At 57.6% G+C, this 18,549-nt stretch overlaps 1 protein-coding gene across 6 annotated transcripts; it reads right to left on the reverse strand.

Annotated features, from left to right (window-relative positions):
• Positions 1–6,435: 6,435 nt before the first annotated feature.
• On the reverse strand, positions 6,436–18,462 carry SLC7A3 (solute carrier family 7 member 3). 6 transcript variants are annotated; one of them, XM_017819337.1, is made up of 15 exons: positions 18,418–18,462; positions 18,058–18,339; positions 17,714–17,845; positions 17,325–17,377; positions 11,442–11,850; positions 11,086–11,244; positions 10,819–10,996; positions 10,605–10,717; positions 9,504–9,726; positions 9,173–9,312; positions 8,991–9,093; positions 8,489–8,700; positions 7,661–7,827; positions 7,283–7,391; positions 6,436–7,175 (listed from the first exon to the last, which is right to left on the reverse strand). In XM_017819337.1, the coding sequence occupies exons 5-15, from the start codon at positions 11,809–11,811 to the stop codon at positions 7,060–7,062; spliced, it is 1,890 nt and encodes a 629-aa protein (XP_017674826.1). In that variant the 5' UTR covers positions 11,812–11,850; positions 17,325–17,377; positions 17,714–17,845; positions 18,058–18,339; positions 18,418–18,462; the 3' UTR covers positions 6,436–7,059. The 6 variants fall into 6 exon arrangements, with proteins under 6 accessions (XP_017674826.1, XP_017674828.1, XP_017674829.1 ...); XM_017819339.1 differs by lacking the exon at positions 18,418–18,462 and having other exon boundaries at positions 18,058–18,344; XM_017819340.1 differs by lacking the exons at positions 17,714–17,845; positions 18,058–18,339; positions 18,418–18,462 and having other exon boundaries at positions 17,325–17,677.
• Positions 18,463–18,549: the final 87 nt, after the last annotated feature.

Consider the following 18,549-nt stretch of genomic DNA (forward strand, 5'->3'; position numbering starts at 1 on the left):
CTGGCTGAGGTGAAGGTAATTTTACCCCAGCAGCCCTCATGGACCTGTGCTTTGTATTGGTAGCTAGAAAGCTGGTTGATAACACACCAGTGTTTTGTCTACTGCTGAGCAGTGTTCCCACAGCATCAAGGCTATCTCTAACATTCCCCCCTCACCAGCAGGCTGGGGGGGGCAAGATCTTGGGAGGGGGCAGACCCAGCACAGCTGACCCAACCTGAGCAATGGGATATTCTGCTCAGCAATAAAAGCTAAGAGAAAGGAGAAGGGGGACATTCCTTATGAAAACATCTTTCTTCTGGAGCAGCTGCTGTGTGTACTGAAGCCCTGCTTCCCAGGAAGTGGCTGGACATCTCCTGCTGGTGGGAAATCAAGAATAAATATTTAGTTTTCCTTTGCTTCCACAGGCGACCTTGCTTTTGCTTGATTAAACTGCCTTTATCTTGACCCACAAGTTCCGTTTCCATCTCACTTTCTCCCTGCCCCGTCCTGCTGAGGAGGGGAGTGACAGAGCAGCCTGGTGGGTACCTGGAGTTCAGCCAGGGTCAGCCCCCCACAGTCCTGTTGGTTCCCAGCGTGGGGCCTGAGACCATGGCAGTTCTGTGTCAGTGTGCTATAGCTGTAGTATTTACTAAGCAGGCAGCTCCTGTCAGGTCCCAGTTTGTTGGCTGCACCTCTTATCTCTTTGCTTTCCTGGGCTTGGGAACACGTTAGTACAAACCACTGCTCTGTGCTTTGCCCCGCACACTGATGGCCTTGCTCTGCTGGGGGAGCTGTCTCTGGAGTGGATCAGGGAATACATCTCCCTCTCCCTAGCCGGGACTGGTGTGGGTGGCTTTATTGTGCAGGCTTGTGAGGTCTCTGCTCATCCTTACATGAGCTGTTTAATACTACTAATTAACACTGCTGGCATATCATGGGGTCTGTGTAATCTGGCGTCATCCTGGTGTAAGAGAAGGCAACTTTTGGGTGAGTCAGTACTAAAATGTGCCCTGAGGCGGCTGGTCCGTGGGTGGCAGAGTGTGTGGAAGGATTTGGGCAGGTGCCTGGGCAGTTACCACCTCCCATAGCCCAGGACTTCACACCTGAACAGGCAAGTAACCCTGGCAAACTCACATGCCTCCTGACAGAAGGGGCCCCCAGTGAAAACCAGCAGCTTCTGGCACTGTGCTGGGCCTTGGCATGAGCCTGCTGAGCCACAGTTCAGGGCTATCAGAGGGCTGTGGTTAAGTCAGGGACCCAAGACACCTCTGAGAATATCTTGACAGAGGCTGGGGTACAAACTACATCTGAAGTCATGATAGTAGACATACAAGAACACAATTGTCCCAGTCATGAAAAACAAACGGTGGACGTGGTGATCAATTATTAAGGGAGGAGGAGAAAGAAGGATTCAATCAAGAAGCTGGCTCTTCAGCAAAAAGGAACGAGGGAATTCAGACAAGAAGTGGAAACTACCCAGTCTGACTTCACCAGAACTTTGAGGCATGCAGAAAGATTACAGACACCAGGCAGGTATGTGGGTTCCTGACTGGTTGTCCCAGTGCTGGGGTAACGGGGCCAAAAGTCAGCAGGAAGACAGGTAAGCCCAATGGCTATTCAATTCTTGGGAATGAAATGACCAGATGGATGTCATCACGTCCCTGTGGATGTGATCAAGGTAAGAACTATGCTAACAGCTAACAAGGAGGAGACACTAGCTTTCCTAAGCCTTGTGGGCTTCTGAAGAATGCATATTTCAGGTTATTGTCAGCTTGTGAGCCCACTCCATCAAGTAACCCCAAAAAGGTAGTTCCAAGCACCCTGCCATGGGCAGGGACACCCCTGGGGAGGGGATTGGTACAAGTGGCTTGGTGGGCACCTGGCATCCAGCCAAGGTCAGCCCACCCCAGCAGTGAGTCCTGTACCTGTTGCAGTTTGTGTGTCAAAACCACTTCCTCTATAACACAAACTGGGGTAGGGGGACACGTTTCCTGTTGGTGTCTTAAAGCTGCTGCCACTTGCAAACATATAGATAAACACTGAAAAGGGTGCACAAGTCTCCCTGTGTTTCTCTGCACTTCTGTCTTGGTGCTGTTTTTTCCTCTTCTGTTGTGCAGCAGCTGATGGCTGATGTCAAAAGCAAGTTGCTTGTGAAGTGTATTGGCTGCTCTGAATCAGACCAGTACTTACGTTTCACATCAGCAGGTTCTGGGAGAACTTTCCCCGTTCTGTCACCTGTTCCACCTGCTAACTGGAGTAGCCTGTGAAGCATAACAAATGCTCAGTGAGCACTTCAGAGAGGAAGGAACCAAGAACTCCCTTCCCTGTGTTTCTTCCTATTTTAAGAAGGCCATGGCTGGCACTCTCTAGCCTGTTCTTATGTCCAAACAAGGGACCAGAGGAGATGTAAACCCTTTTTGGTCTGTCCCCAAGAACCTCTCGGCTAGGGCAGGTAAATCCACTGAACAAGTTAAATTCTGCCTGTAAATTTGGTTTCTATTGTGTAAATAATAGCAGCTGCTCCCTGCCCAGTAATGTGTCATCATGATTTTTCATGCATTATCTCGTCTGGGGTGATAGAAACTGTTGCACACCCATCTGCAGACCAGGCATGTAAGTTAAATTAGTTTAACACTCACATGAAGTCTTGGTAACTGAGCTAGAGGAGGTGTTACATTTAGTTTGTTGAAATGTCTCCTACATGTTTGTTTTGCAAGTCAGGTTGCTGTGCCCGTACAACTGTCACAGGTCTTGAAGGAATTGCATGTTTATTCTTCATCAGGTTTAAGCAGTGACAGCACTGAGTGGCCTGTGATAAAGGCTGCTCCTGAGATGCAGTGAAAAGGAACAGGACGTTGACTTAAGAGTGAAAAATACAAGCAGTCATCTGTCCAGCCTTGCAAAGCACCACCAGCGTGAGATCCCTTGTGGAGAATATGAATTACAGAGGGAATAATTGCCTGGGTAAACACAGCAAGAAAATAGGAAAACTTAAGGAAGATGGAGAAGGGTAACAGCCATAAAATCTAGGATTAGCAAAAAATCTCACGTGTGTGAGGTAGGGAAACATAAGGCAAGCTTTGTATAGTGTCATATAGGGTCTCACACTTTGCACACACACCCCAGAGCCAGATGCACCAGGGCTGCCATCGCAGTAGATGAGAAGGACCATCTCATCCTCCTTCCCACACAAGGGGCAGACCACTTCACCCAGCAGGTCACCGTCAAACCCTGAGAAATCACTCCTCTTCCCAGTCATCTTCTCTGCTGCCAGAGCTGCCATCAGCTTCATGTGCAGGCATCAGCATGGCCTGTGCAGCCTCAAAAGGGTGTAGTCATAGCCCACACTGACCAAGGATGGGCCCATGTGCATCACCAGCCTCCCCATCCCGTTGCCAGCGCCCTGCGCCAGCATCAGGAAACTCACTTGGATCTTCTTGACCCCCTTTACATAGACTTTGCCATGGTGAAGGCAGTAGGCAGTGATGGGGATGTGTCTTCAAACACCAGCACACCCGTGCAGCCTGAGGGGATCCTGATGGTGGCAGAGAAGAGGGAGCTCATCAGGAAGTGGCCCCACTGATGGAAAACCGCCTGTCTGCACCATAAATCTGCTGCTTGCACTGCACATGCTGCCTCCGCCCCCTCCTCCCCACACCACTCACTCAAGGGCTCACTTCCACCACGGTGAGGGGATGGGTGCTGTTGGGATACACTGTCTCATAAGAGAGGTACTCCTGGAAGCTCTGAGGGATCAGGATGAGGTCCTGCTGGGGCAGGCGTGGTCACAGCATGTCATGAGCTCCAGGACAGACTGACAGAAACCACCCTTTGGCTGGTTGCAGTGTGGAACAGGGAACACGAGTGGGAACCAGGTCACCAGCTGCAGCACTAGAAGAAAGGAGAGTAAGAGAAGAGCGACCATCTGGCAGCAAGCCATCATGCCAGGCCTGCAAAGGCAAAGCAAGGCGAGCATTAAGCCTGCATGATTAGAGAGCTCAGGGCCAGGAGGATTATCGGATGCACACAGCCTCCTGCCAGCTACTGGGTCATGCATGCTTAATCTTACCACAGAAAGCAGAAGGGTTGGGACCTGTCTGGAGCGAGGTGAGTGAGGAGTGATAGGAATCTCACAGGCTTTGATCTCCTGGAGCTCTTCCGGACAGCGAGGCCCGTACAGCACAACCCGGGGCTGTTGCAGAAATGTCGGGAGCTGAACAGTTTGCTCCATCATGCCGGTGACCCCATCTGCCTGGAGTCAATTCCCTGGATTCCAGAACTCGTGTCCTGCTGATGGATTTGTCCCACTCAGCAGCCACTGCTCCGCCAGCTGATCATCTGCAGGGAAGGGAATCTGATGGTATCCAGTCGCTCACTGGTTTTACAGGGAAGAAGGTGGCACATTAACTCCTCAGGTTGAAGCAGTTGGTGTCACAGAGCAGAACAGACTTGCCAGCCTATTTTAACTCCTAACCAGATTATTGTACCCAATTTAAAATTTAATCTGCTGCTTCATCTCCGTGTGCCAGGGCCACCCCCTTTCTGGTAGGGGAGCAGTGCAGGGGCAGCCTCTGCAGTGACAGCTCTTCCTCCAAGGACTCAGTGTCACAGTTCCCCATCTCCACCCTGCCTCCAGCCTGTGTGGCCACACAGGCTCCTCTCAGCAGCCCCCCCGGAGATGGCAAGCAGCTGGTGTGCAGAGAGCTGCTGTGATGGCTCCACCAGGAAAGCTCTGTGTCCCCCACAGGCAGCTGGATATGAAATTAAGAATGCCACGGGATTAGGGTGGAGCCAGATGGGGAGGGGGGCTGAGAGTCACCCACTCTGCACCCCTGGCACCCTGACCCACCAGCACTGCACCCCTGGCATGGCCTGTGGCCAAGGCACACTGTCATCAGTCGGTGACCACAGCCAGACCTCCACTGCAATGCTGCCCCGAACTCTTGCCTCCTCACCACAGCTTGAACCAAACACAGCAGGAGCCAGCAGCCCTCCAGCTCCCCTTTAAATCCAGGGGGATTTAAATGGCAACAGGGAGATCACAAACCAAGCCCTGGCTGTATCTCCCAGGGGAGTCTGTCTGAGTGTCCCCCTCGGCACTACAGCCAGCAAGGCAGCGCCGAGCCAGGAGCCAGCCCTGCTGCCCCTGCCCGCGATGGTGCCCGTGCAGTGGCAGAGGCAAAAACAGGGGAGGGCTTCAGGTGTGTTTGGTGCTTTGCCAGGCCTGGAGCTGCCCTGGGGAAGGCCCACGGCTGGGCAGCAGCCTGTGCTGCCAGCCTGGGTGGAAGTGCCCGGGCTGTCAGGGCAAACCACAGGCAGCTGTGTGTGGGGCTGGGCGCTTCCTTCCCCTAAAGGGTGGGTCGTCACAGGCCCCTCAGCAGCAAGACCAGGATCTGCTTTTTTGGTGAGTTTTCTTAAACCAGAAAATGGCCCTCCCTGACTGGCACAGGAGGGGAAAGCCTTGGGTAACAGCCCCTGAAACTAGGGACACGGGTGCCAGGGGGTCTGCAGGCTCAGGGCTCAGCAGGGCCCCATGTACTGCCCCCGGCCAGAAGATACCCACAAGGTGGGGTGGTGAAACAGTGTGGCACACCAAGGCACCAGCTTGACTAGGAGGGCTGGAAGAAGCCCTGAGGAGCCAGTGCCAGGAGCCGGCTGCCCCTGGGGGCTGGAGCCTGAGGCTCTGGCAGGGCACCCCAGCCCAGGGCACCAGGGCAGTGAGTGCCTGGCCTGGGGTCAGAGTAGGTGCTGCAGCCCCTTTTACTCCAGGCACAGCCCTGGGCAGGGCTCACAGCTCCAGCACAGGGGCCAAGCAGAGCTGATGGTGCGGGTGCCTTGCTGCTGACCGTGCAGTGACCCTGTGCCATTGCCAATAAACAGGGAGAGATGCCAAAACCAAGCACGATCCATCTGCCCTAAATTAGTTCATCTTGAATAATAATGTCAGGTCTGATTTAGACCAGACCAGAATCTGGAAAATCATCATCTCACATGGATGCAGCCCAGCTCCTGGCCATGCTTCTTCTGCAGATCATTGCTGGCATCTCCAGGAGATATTTTCAAGATCTTTACTGCATCCGCTGCTTTGGGACCTGGTGACACAATCCCTCACAGCACAGGGCCTGCAAGGCAGGGCCATGACAGGATGCTGTCCTGCCCCTAGGTACCAGCAGCACTGGTTTGAGCTGGCCTGGAGCACTGCTCCACAGCTCCTGGCTCACAAGCTCACTGTCCCCTCCCAGGGGACAGTGCAAGGGCGGGTGGTTCCAGCTGGCAGATTTTGGGCAGGGAGCTCACCCAGCACAGCCTAGCTGGAGCCAGGCATTGTTCTGCACTGGCACCAGCCTGGTACCCACCACGGTAGCATATAGGGACCTGCTCAGGGGCCCATGACCACAGAGCATTAACAGGAGATGCAGCAAGATCAACAGAGACAAGAACTTAAAAAATATTTATGAGGTATAAAAACTGGCATTAAAACGTAAACTGTACAAACACATGTGAGGTTGGACAGCAGTACAGCTACACTGCGGGGGGACATCTGGAGCTAAGCAACATGGCCAGGGCAGCACAAGGCTCAAGTAGAGGATGCAAATCACAGGCCAGCTCAGTCCTGTGCTGGCAGGGAGTACCGGTCTGCTGGCAGTTCCGTGAGGATCAGAACGATTCATAGCAAGCCCCTCTGCCCAGCTACGGACATGGATGCCATGTACACAGCTAGCGCTTGGAAACCCCAGAGAGGAGGCAGTAAACACAGCAACGTGATTGAACAAGTACCACTGCACCACTGTACCGTCATGTAGGGCCTCCAGTGCACAGGGAAAGCAGTTTCTGTGGTAGGAGGGCTGTACCACTGTTGTTGCTCCTCAGCAGGACAGAGACCAGGCCTGGCCCACCAGCACTCCCACCCAGCCTGGAGACCTCTGCTCTGTGAGGGGAAAGGGCAGCACATGACCAAGCTCCGCAGTCCTGACTCTGGGACTCCCTATAGGAGAGGGGATGGATGCACTGTGCGGATCATGATCTTGTCCCCAAGCGGGAACACTGGCAGGGATCCATGGAGTGTTTGTGCCTAGTACTTCAGACTGCAGCAGCCCCAGGGCTGAGGTCCAGGCCAGGATGGTGAAGAGGCTTTTCTTCTGCATTTTTCCCTTCCACACTGTTCCGAATCCCATAGCCAAAGTAAATCCCGAAACCTGCAGGACAGTTTCCATAATGAAATGCACAATGGTGGGCTGCCAGCATTAACATCCCCCCAAGGAGAGACCTGCAGGCACTGTGCTCCCTGCCACAGCACACCTACCCAAAACCATCCAGATGGCAAAACGTATCCAGGTGCCGGGACTCAGCTGTACCATCAGCAGGATGTTAACAAAGATGCTGAAGATTGGCAGCAATGGGAGGAAAGGTACCTGCAAGGGACAAGTTGTGCTGTGTCAACTGTGCCTTGAGGGACCAGGCCGGGTTTGAGGATGCTGGTGGCCATGGAGGGACCCCATCCCCACCACACTCAGAGGATACCCGGGCACTTCCACACTGGGGATTGCACCTCAGAGAGGTCTGAGGGCTCTGGGCCTTCTTGGTAACTGCCTGGCAGCAAGCCTTGGCAGACCCTGCAATGCCCAGATCCTGTTGGAGTCCATGGGGCTGCAGATGCCAAGCTGCAGGGGGCTGCACTCACTTTGAAGTTTAATCGCGCGTTGCTCTGCGGCTGCCTCCAAATGATGATGGTGGGAATGAGCAAAGACACGAGGAGCAGCACCAGGACCACGATGCAGCCCACATTGGTGTCCTTCAGAGCAGCCACACTGAAGGTCAGGAACACGCAGAGGCCTGTGACCACCGTGGCTGCAAGAGAGGGGTTAGTCAGGGGGCTGCATTGCCTGTGGCCTCCTTGGGACCCTGAGCCTCACCAACGGCTGGGCTGAGGCACCCATTCTTCTTGGTCAGGTAAGGGGCCAGCACCTGCTGTCTCCAACATCCACCCCAAAGCCTCAGGAAAGCGCTTTGCTGGAGGTGCTTGCCAACCCAGCAAGCTGCAGGGAACCTGCACTCAGCTGGGCTCAGATCCAGCTCTGACACTTACCCAGACCTGGCTGAGCCACCCCATTCTGGCTGCACAATGGAACCACTGAGGGACAAGCCAAAGCAAACCAAGCCAAAGCACTCTCAAGGGGTTGGGGACCACCTTCACTGGTGGCCAGCATGGGCCGGGCTCATCGCAGGGATCTCCCGTGACCACCCACACATGCTTGGCTTAGCACCCATGTCCACCAACAACCCCCGTGCACCCCAAAAACCACAGCTGTACCCTGCACTTGGCACCCTGCTCAGGGCAGGTGGGTTCAGCACCCGCTGGCACTGCCAACAGCAGCTGGCAGCCTGTGCTGCCTGGCCCCTCTCCTCCGCTTGGCCCCTCTCCATCCCTTCCCAGCTCTGCAGAGACGCGCCAAAAACACTCCAGCCCCTGGCAGGAGGGGACATCAACTGCCAGCTCCCACTCACTCACCAATGACCGAGACACAGACATAGACGATGCGCCCCGAGAGCGCAGTGGGGGTGTCCGAAGGTGGGTTAAAGAGTGTTGAACAGGACAGTGTCTCTTTCTGCTGGGCACTGGCAGCAGTGATGGTTGGATTCATGATCACCCTCTCCTCCTCGTTCCCATTCAGCTCCAGCATTTCCATGGCCTTTGGGGAGTTCAGCTGCCCAGACTGGTACCTGAGCAGGTAGGAAAAGATTGCAGCAGAGCCCACAGAACTTCGTAGCCCAGGGGGACAGTGGGCAGCACCCCCATATTCCTGCTGCTCCAGCAGTGGCCCCAAGACAGCCACTACAAGGATATGCCCAGAGACACCACACCTCACAGGCTCTCATGAGCAGCCTCCACCTTGGGGGCTGGACACTTCCCCAGGCTGCATGCCCCCAGGAAAAAGCTGTGGCTAAAATCCCCCAGGGTCAATGCAAGGAACATCCACCCTGGGCACCACCACACAGAAAGAGTCACCCACCGGAGGATGAGCACACACACTGCCACCAAGGAGTAGGCCAGCAACGTGCCGATCGACATGAGGTCCACCAGGTCCTTCAGGTCAAGCAGGAAGGCCAACACCGCTGCAATGAGGACACACAGCATGAGCACAGCTCCAGACCACTGCGGGGCCGAGTGTGAGGCGGTGGCCAGGAGCCTTACCTGAGAAGAGCCCCGAGGTGATGGTGGCTAACAGAGGGGTCTTTGTGCGATCGTTGATGTTGGAGAGGGGCTTGAAGAGCAGCCCGTCCTCTGCCATGGCATGGATCACTCGGGGCATGGGAAACATGGAGCCCAGCAAGCTGCCATGGGGAGAGATGGCTTAGGGCCTGCCAGGCAAGCTGTCCACCCCCACCACCCAGACAGGGATGGGACCGGCTGTGTGCCAGGAGCAGGACAGAAGCTGGGCAGAGCAAGTCCCCAGCCCAGCCTGGAAGCATGCTGCCGATCCCTGCGCTGGGCCAGGCAGTGCCAGAAATAGAGCCAGTCCTACCTGGTGGAGAGGGCACAGAGTGAGCCGACGGCAACAGCGTAGCGGGCGGGCTCCCAGCCAACTGCCTTGAAAGCCTCGGGCAGAGGGCTGTTCTTGTTCACAAGGAAGTAGGGCACCATGAGAGTCAGGGACGCAGAGACCCCGAAATAAGCCACAAAGCAGATGAAGAGGGACACAATGATGCCAATGGGGATCGAACGCTGTGGGTTCCTGGCTTCCTCCCCTGTACAGAGAGAAGAGAGAGCATGTGTCCCCACTCCATGGCACAGCATGGGGCAGCTAGCCTCAAGGCATGGCAGCATGGGACTGGGCAGCAGCAGGCAGGGGCTGTTGGAGAAGAGGGGTCCCCAGCCGTGCTGCTGCACTGGCAGAAGCTTTGGCACTGCTGAGAGCAGAGGCGTGTGGCTGCAGCCTTGGCTTCCAGGGATGCAGCGGCCTGGCAGCCCCCCTGGCCATGCCAGCTCTTTACCCCCACCCCTCCCTGTCCCTACAGAGCCTGCTGAATAGAGGTTCTCCATACACCTCAGCTTTGCAAAGATGTGCTGCGCCACACTCCCAGCAAGGGGCTCGGCAGTGGCGTAGGAGGAAAGGAGGCGGCTGCTGGGCAGCCCCTGGGGGCAGGGAGGCACAGGCAGGTCAGGCAGAACAGCCTGTACCAGCCACCCACTAAGTAGATTTCTGGAGGAATGAGAGGAAATTAAGAGGGCTCCCTGTGTTCCAGGAAGCAGCAGTTCTGCACGAACCCAGTCATTTAGAAAAAGGTTGCTTGAGGCTGGGAAATTACTAGGAGGCACTAACAATTCCCAGGACTGTTGCAGCCTCGGCTCAGCAGTCAAAAGGCTCCCTGCTGCTCCAGGAGCTGCCTGCACAGGCAGAGTGCAGCCCTGCTCCCACCATGTGGTGTAATGAACCCCTTTTCCTGCAGCAGGCCAGGCTGTGAGCCCTTTCGCCTGGCCCAGCTGGAGACACTCTGCAGGGAAACCTCCCAGGGGTGGTGGGACCAGCTGTTTCCCACGCCATGGAGCATCCTCCCCAACAGATCCCAGACAGCTGCTGGCTGTGCAGGGGAAATGCCCACACCACCCTCACCCAAGGCAGTACCTGTAGTGGCAATGCAGTCAAAGCCCACGAAGGCATAGAAACAGGTGGCAGCGCCGGTCAGGATCCCTTCCAGTCCAAAGGGGACAAACCCACCGGAGCCAAAGGCTGTTTTCCTGGAAAGCAGGGAGGAGAGCAGCTGCCGTGGGGTCCATGGACAGTGGGGCCTATGCCTGCCCTGTGCCAGACCCTGGCCTGGCACAGTTGCTCTCCTTACATGTCATCATGTCGGTCCGGGTGCGTGAGGTTGACATAGTCCTCCTCCGAGAGCTGCCAGTTCTTGATGTCCCCCTTGACGAAGCCAGCGATGATGACGAAGCTCAGCACCAACAGGTTCACCGCCGTGAAGATTTTGTTCACAAGGGCGGATTCGCTGACACCAAAGGCCAGCAGTGCTGTGGGGACAGAAGAGGTGAGTGGGGACCCACTGGGCCTCCCAAGCCACCACCCACAGTGCCACGGAGCCGCTCCTATGCACACTCACCAGTAAGCAGCGCAATCAGGATTAGTGCAAAGAAGTCCGGGCGCTCGGCCAGCACCCCCGGCAGGTGCAGTGCAGTCTTGTTGGCGAAGAAGGTGGAGATGTGGTTGCCAATGATGTTGTCAAATGCCGCACTCCAAGCTCGAGCCACACTGGCCGTACCTTGTCGATGGCAAATCCGTGCATCAGTCCGAGCCCAGGGCAGAGTGGCATCGCCCACTCCCACCTCAGCACCCACCTCCCTGCTGATCCCACCCCACAGCACCACATGCCACCCCCAGAAACCGCCCCCCCATGCTGACAGCACGGTGCTGAAAAGAGTCCAGGCACACATGCCAGCATGCTGCCTGGCCTCGTACCTATCACATAGGAGAGAATGAGGTTCCAGCCGGTTGTAAAAGCCCAGATCTCACCAACGGTGACGTAGCTGTAGAGGTAGGCAGAGCCGGCCTTGGGGACACGGGCCCCAAACTCTGCATAGCAGAGTCCAGCGAGTACCGATGAGAAAGCAGCTACCAGGAAGCAGAGAACTATGGAGGGACCGGCCATCTCCTTGGCTACCTCCCCAGCCAGCACATACACGCCGGCCCCCAGCGTGCTGCCCACCCCCAGGAATATGAGGTCCAGTGTGGAGAGGCAGCGGGCAAAACGCGTGTCGTCGGAGCTCAGATCCACCACGCGCCGGCGGATCAGCTTCTTCCCAATACTGGTCATTTTTTCCCTGAACATCTTGTCCTCTCCTGGGCAGTGCTCAGCTGCTCAAAAGCCCTGCAAGAGAAGGGACCATAGGAATGTGAAGCTCAGTGTCCCTCAGGCAGCAAGACCAACGCTGCAGGGAGCAGGGCAGGCAGCGATGCCCAGAGGACCCTGCTCCCAGCTGACCCATCAGCACCAAGCCCCTGCCACGCTGGTAGGGTAGAGACTCTGGTGGGTCCCTCCAAGGCACTGTGGGGCTGCACATAGCCCACCTGCACAGCTCCTGCACCAGAACAGTGAGCCAGGGATGGACCCACTGAGTCCATGGTGGGAAACAGGCTCATTGCTCAAGCACTGTATGGTCCCAACCACGGGGCCCCTGGGCACGTCCCAGAGCTTGCCCACTGTTTTCCAGCAACTCCCCACTGATTTGGCAGCCTGTAGATCCTTCAGCCCAAACTCAACTGCGGGTGCATCCCTTCGGCCTGGTGTGTGGGTGTGCACATCAGCAGTGGTGGGGAGACAAAGCATTCCTCTGGCAGAGGATTTGGCAGGCTGGGCTGAGTCACTGGGATGCAGCCATTCCTTTTTCACTTTCAGCTTCTGCACCACACCCTTGACAGGGATGTGTAACCAGACACAGCACAGGCCCCCAGCACAAACCCCTTGCCTGCTGACAGTTCTTGCCAAGCTGCCTGCAAGCTCTGCAGGCTGTAATCACCCTGAACGTGTGAGCAACAGCATCCTCTGGCTCACTGGAGCCACCCATCCCTGAAAGGCTCTTAAGATGAGCACCTTGTGAAGCAGGCATGCAGCACAGGGTGAGAGGAGCCGCAAGGAAAGTGACTCCCAATGCCCACGGCCATGGCTGGCACCTGTGCCCATCACTGAACCATCCACCCACCAGCATCTTCTCCCTGCTGGCTTCTCCTTTCATTGAGACAGGAAACACATCCCAACCAGGTGCCCAGGGCAGCACCAGTGCTGCGCTGCATGGATCAGTGTAACTACAAAAGGATAACTTTGTGACTCTTTTCCATAGAGGGGGGTTATCAGTTAGGGTCACAGGGGCAGCCACCAGTGGCAGCCACCAGTGGCTGCTTCCTCATAACTAGCAAACCTGCCTGTTTTTGGAGAAACCTCCTCCCGAGCTCACACTTCCACAGAACCATTTCTGAAGAAACCTCCTCCCGAGCTGGCACGTGTCACATTCAGCCTTGGCCCAAGGAGTTGTCCCAGCCTGCTAAGCCTCTGGGCTAGGTTTCAAGGGAACAAGTGCCCCAGCACTGGCACCCTCCCCAGCCACTACCTGGAGAGCTCCGGCTGCCTTCCCCAGGTCTGCTCGATTGTTCCAAGGATTTCTGACACCAGAGTGAGCTCCGGAGTTGCAAGGAAGGGGCTAGTAGCAGAAACGTGCTCCGCCCCTATTGCGAGAGCATGGCCGAGGAAAAAAGGCGCGAGTGGCACCGAGGAAGATGGGGGGCAGCCTCCCCTTCTCCCGCCCTGCCCGATGTTGGGAACGCGCTGAGCATCCGGACGAGCACCAGTCCCTGTCAAAGCCGGCCGAAGGACAGCGCTCGGCGGGCACCGGGGGAGCCGCGGCCCACGGCCGGAGCAGGCTCGCTGAAAGCCACGTTGTCACCCGACACGGAGAGCGCGCAGCGAGCTACGGGCGGGCAGAGGAGCGGAGAAGCAACGTGTTCGGCGACAACAGGAGCCTCCTGCTGCATCCCATTGCCCACCGCATCCCGGTGCCCACCGCACCCCGCCGCGACTCGGGGCAGGTGCCGGGGGCCGCCAGCCCCCGCTCGGGACCATTCCCCCAGCCCCCGCGGGGGCATCTCCGGTCCCGAGGAGTGCCAGTCAGGCTCGGTCCCCCCGGGGTGTCTGGAGCAGCCCTGGGGATGGAAAAGCCCGAACGGGGCGCCGCGGCCGGTCCGCCACGTGCGGGCGGCAGCTGATGCAAGCGCGGCACCGGTTCCGCCAAGGCCCCTCCCGGCGCGGCGGCAGCGCCCGCCGACACTCACCGGCGGCGCGGCTCGGCACGGTACAGCTCAGCTCGCTCCGGTGCGATCCCGTTCAGTTCAGATCAGCTCTGCTTCGCTTATTCTGGGGACAAGCCGCCGGGCGCCGGAGCTGAAATGAAGGGCGGGACGGCTCCGCCCGGCTGATGACGGCACGCACCCAAAAGGAGTCATTAGAAATGAGACCCCTGGCAGCCGCCCCTGCTTCTGGCAGAGCCGCCGCGGGGCAAGCAGCGGGCGAGCGGGAACAGCTGCCCGCCCTTTGCCGAGAAGCCTGTGCCCTCCCAGCCCCACGGGTGCCCGGTTGCCCACCACTGGCCAGCCGGCCGCCCCTATCGTCAGAGTTTTTAAAAAATAAAAATTCAAGTAATAAGTTGTAGCGGGGCGAGGACCGGGCACGGCTCTCCGGTCGGCCGCCGGGAGTGTGGCTGCTGCGAGCGGCAGGTCCGAGAACTGGGCAAGGCACCGTGCGGTCGGTGGCATCAGCCATGTTCCCTCGGCAAAGGCCACGGAGGGGGCAGCTGAGGGTCCCCCGGGGCCAGATGTGCCACGACGGTAGAGCCTGCCCCGGCCTTGCCCTGTCGGGGCTGGGAGCAAGGCGAGGAGGCGAGGCCAGCCCTCCTATGGGGGCTGCGAGCGGAGCTCAGTCTAAGCCATGGAGAGGGACTGTGCTACGATCCCTGTATGCTCCGCAGGGAGCGGGGCCCGGACAGCGCTCCGCTACAGCCTCCTTAACTCTGGGAGCAACAGGCATCCCTAAGAGACGTCGGGAGAACCGCTCCGCTGCCAGGCCGGCAGCCCTGAGAGAGGCGGAGCCAGCACCCTCCTCGCCAGCACGCAGGCCCGTACCCGCCGCTCAGCAGCCCGACCTGATGCAATCCAGTGCTCGCATGTCGTGAGCACCCATTCAAACTGGCAGCGGAGCACCCATTCAAACTGGCAGCGATGCCGGGAGGGTGAACCAGCCCCTCCCTGGCATCATAGGCAAGGCTCTGCTCTGGCGCCACTGTCGAGGCAACAGGTCCAGCCGCTTCTTTCCTCGGAAGACGACCTCGGGATGACTGAAATACCACCGCAGCAGCTGCGATGACCTCACGGTGATGAAACACCAACGCACTCTGCGAACGCCACTTCCAGGCAGGCTGTGCCCCTGCCAGTCAAGGTCCCTTCCCTTTCCGGCCCCATGACCCCCACTGGGAACTAAGTGACCTCAAGATCAAGTTGCAGAATTCCGTTTCCTTGGGCTGTTAGAGCCCAGATGCTTCCCGCTCCTTCTTGAAGGCGAGGACCCAGCTGGGCAGCACCATCACCGAGGGTGCTCCCAGGCAGGGCCAGCAGCACCATGGGCACAGCAGGACTCAAAGGGGGGGTCACCCTGGCCCAGGCAGACAGACAGACAGACACTGGGTGGGTACCAGAGCAGTGAGGGGGTGGATGACACCAAAATCATCCTATTCCCAGAAACCCTGTTGCAATAGCACGTGCTGGGAGATAGTTTCAGTTTCACGGTGGGAGCAGCACTTGGCATTGAACATGTCTTCAGTTCCCAGACCTCACAGGCAGCTCCACATCTGTCTTCCCAGTACCCCATTCTCACCTCCCAGTCTTACCGTTCTCCACCCCTGTCATTCAGGGCCCTGAGCCAGCAGCACAGACCAACGGCTGGGAGCAGGCAGAGGCATGGAGCGACCTAAGGGCATGTCCCAACAGGAGCAGCAGGAAGGCAAACAGTGGCAGGGCATATGTTGCCAGCATAAAGGAGGGGAAGAGATGGCTCTAGCCCAGAAAGGGGGCCAAAAGCCCTGCAGAAGCAGATCCCTTGGATACCCTCATTACCTTCCATGACTAAAGCATAGGATATCTCAGGTTGGTAGGGACCCATAAGGACTATCAAGTCCAGCTTTACAAAACTCTCCAGCTTTGCCTCTCTCCCACCTGGAAGCACCAGGTTTGTCCAGAAAGGCTTCCCCAGAGCCCTGCTGTGCCTCCATCTGCCAGAACCCAAGCTCCTCCTTGCAGCAGACCTCAAGTCTCTGGCTGAGCAAAACCACCCACAACTGGGCACAGACCTGCCCTGTCTGCCCAGCATTTGGGGAGCAGTGGGCAGCACTGGGCACTGCCCCTACCCCAGCAGACAGCAAGCACCACTGGAAAAGACACCTTTATTTTATTTCTTTTAAATACAAGCAGTTAAAAAAATTCACTCATTCAACAGTTCTACAGGTATCACTGGCCCAGAGGCTCAGGCAGACGGATATGTGCCCATGTGCCAGCTGTCAATCTCTCCCCAAGTCACCACCCTTGAACACTGCTGCATCTTCCACACAGACTCCTGGGAAGCAACAGCAGCGTCAACCTGACCCATGGGAAAGGCCACGAGCTGTGTCCCTTCCACCCGGCAGCCCTCGGTTACAACAGCAAGGGACCACCAGAGCATCCCTGCAGCCTGCCCAGAGGTGAGGGCTCACTGCAGTGAGGGCACGTACCTGCTGCTCTGAGCTGAGCCTGCAAGGAGCAGATTGTCTGGTGATAGGCTTCACACTGGGCAGTCTTGTCAGCTGCAGGCAGGAGGCAAGAAGGGCTGTGCTCAGCCCACCCTGAACACCTCAGCCCCAGACCCTCTAGGACACCAGAGATCCTGCTCTACCCCCTAAACAAGAAGCCAGCCCCATCCCCACAGAGCTGCAGGCTGTGGGCTCCAGGGAGGAGCACAGGGGATGTCACCTGGATTGTGGGTGTCCTGCAGCCCTCAGAACAGTCAGACCCACATACCAAGCTCCCTCTTCACTCGCTCGAGCTCTTTTTTCACATGCTCCAGCTCCTGGGACAGCTGATCACCTGCAGACTGGCAAGGGCAGGATGTAATTGTGATGCAGGGAGTGGTCACCCCCACGCAGTGACCAGCAGCTCAGCCACAGCACAGCCCATCCACTGGAGGAGCACTGCAGCCCACCCAACACCCCAAGCCCAGCACCCTGGGGATCACTGCCACAGGGTGTCCATCACAGCAGCAGTGCCTGCTGAAGGAGCCACGGTCCACTTAGCAGTGAGCACCTGCCAGCACCTGTGTGTAACCAGAATGCCTTTGGCAGGTCGCAGCCACAGAGTGAAGAGCCCTAAAACTGCTGGCAAATGCACAAACATATTTTTCAGGTAGAAGAATTCACAGCTTGGGAGCTTCGCCTTGCTGCAAGCTCTGCTCACTCCATCCTGGGTACATGTCCAACATGTCAGGAGGTATAAAAGCAACAACACAAGCCATAGGAGGTTTGCATGTTTCAAAAGGCCCTTAAAAATTTAACTGGAAAGAAGCCTGCAATCCCCTGAGCACTGGAGAGGTGGTAAAGCCATGCAGTAAATGAACATGGGTTTGTGTAAACCCTAGGGAAAGGCTAAATCAGCTCATGTGCCATCCAGGAAATTGGCAGCCCCAGGTCCCATCATCTTCCACCTCTGGCATAGCTGGCCCCAGCAACAGTGTTGAACAGTGCTCTGTGCTGCCAGGACATAGCTGGCTCTTACCTGCTCAGCAGGGACTGCATCTTCACACCTTGAAAGCTCCTGTGTAGTTGATCCTGAAGGGAGGCCCAGGAAATAAAGCAAAGAGCATCAACTCCTGCTCAGACAGTGCCCTGACTGACGAGGGCCGCTCCCTGTCCTATGGATGAGCTAAAGCACCAGATTTGCTCAGTCTCTTTGCTGGGTGCCTCTCCAGGGAAAGGGACTTCACCTAGCCTTGCTGCTCCGCATTTCACCTCTCCTCCTCTGAGCCTAAGTACACGCGATCCCCTCCAGTCCTTTCCCCAGAAACAGCTTTGACCCTGTAGCTGAGATCTGAATGTTCTTCCCATGGCAGCAGCTCCCCCTCCCGCCACAACTCCGCCACCTCTGATGTTTCTGCCAAGACTCACCCATACTGATCCAAAGGCGCTGGGATGAAGTAGCTCTTCCCAGAGGCCGCAGTAAGGAGCGGGAAGCCAGGACAGGAATTGCTGTCGGTAGTCTTGATGAGGGCTGTTTGTGATCCCCAGCCTTGACAGCAGCTATAGTGAACATTAGGCACAGAGGCTGCTGCTCCAAAGCAGCCACACCGCACCACTCTTCAGGCAGCATGGGGCTTAGCCAGGCTGCCTGTCCTAGGCCCACGGGCACGACCACCACAAGACCATGGGGTGAGGGCTCCAAAGCCAAAGGGCTGCTAGCCCACACTGGCGGAAGGCCAATGTTAACATCACTTGGGGCACGAGCATGTTACCTAAGCTTCTTCCTGCGCTGCTCCCAAGGACTCCTCGCTCCTCCTTCTCTGTCCTTGGCCATGCTGCAGCCCAGGCCAACCCCCTTCTCCCCTCCTGCCGCAGCATCAGCCCCCCCATGCTTCCCCGCTTCGCATGAGGCCAGCTGACAGGTGAGGAATTACTTTTCATCTGTGTGTCCCGGGGGGCGGGTTTGGGAAGGGCGGAAGGTTGTGCCTTTTTCAAAGCCCCGCCGGGATGCTTAACCCTGGACCTGGCAGGCGGCATCCCCTTCAGCCTGGTATCTGGGGGAGAGAGGGAGGGTTCAGCAGCGCCGGGCAGGCAGCGGCCGTGCCGGGGCTCCCCGCGGCGACCCCGCTTACCTGCGGGCTGGAGGAGCCGCTTTGGGCAGGCCGAGCCCGCCGTGCCGGCCGAGGGGAGCTGCAGCCCCTGCGAGGCCCGTGTGCGGGTCGGAGCGAGCCTGGCGCGGCCGCGGCCCGGGGAGCGGGCAGCGG

The sequence above is a fragment of the Lepidothrix coronata genome, unplaced genomic scaffold (genome assembly GCF_001604755.1).
Source record: "Lepidothrix coronata isolate B3197 unplaced genomic scaffold, Lepidothrix_coronata-1.0 Scaffold73, whole genome shotgun sequence".
In the NCBI taxonomy this organism is placed as follows: domain Eukaryota; kingdom Metazoa; phylum Chordata; class Aves; order Passeriformes; family Pipridae; genus Lepidothrix; species Lepidothrix coronata.

What these genes read in the sequence shown, in the direction of transcription:
- SLC7A3 (XM_017819337.1), bottom strand. Translation starts at nt 11,811, where the DNA reads ATGTTCAGGGAAAAAATGACCAGTATTGGGAAGAAGCTGATCCGCCGG. An exon ending in CATTCTCTCCTATGTGATAG is followed by an intron (nt 11,245 to 11,441) that starts GTACGAGGCCAG and finishes GCCATCGACAAG; the next exon opens with GTACGGCCAGTGTGGCTCGA. An exon ending in GTGTGTGTGCTCATCCTCCG is followed by an intron (nt 8,701 to 8,990) that starts GTGGGTGACTCT and finishes CTACCTGCTCAG; the next exon opens with GTACCAGTCTGGGCAGCTGA.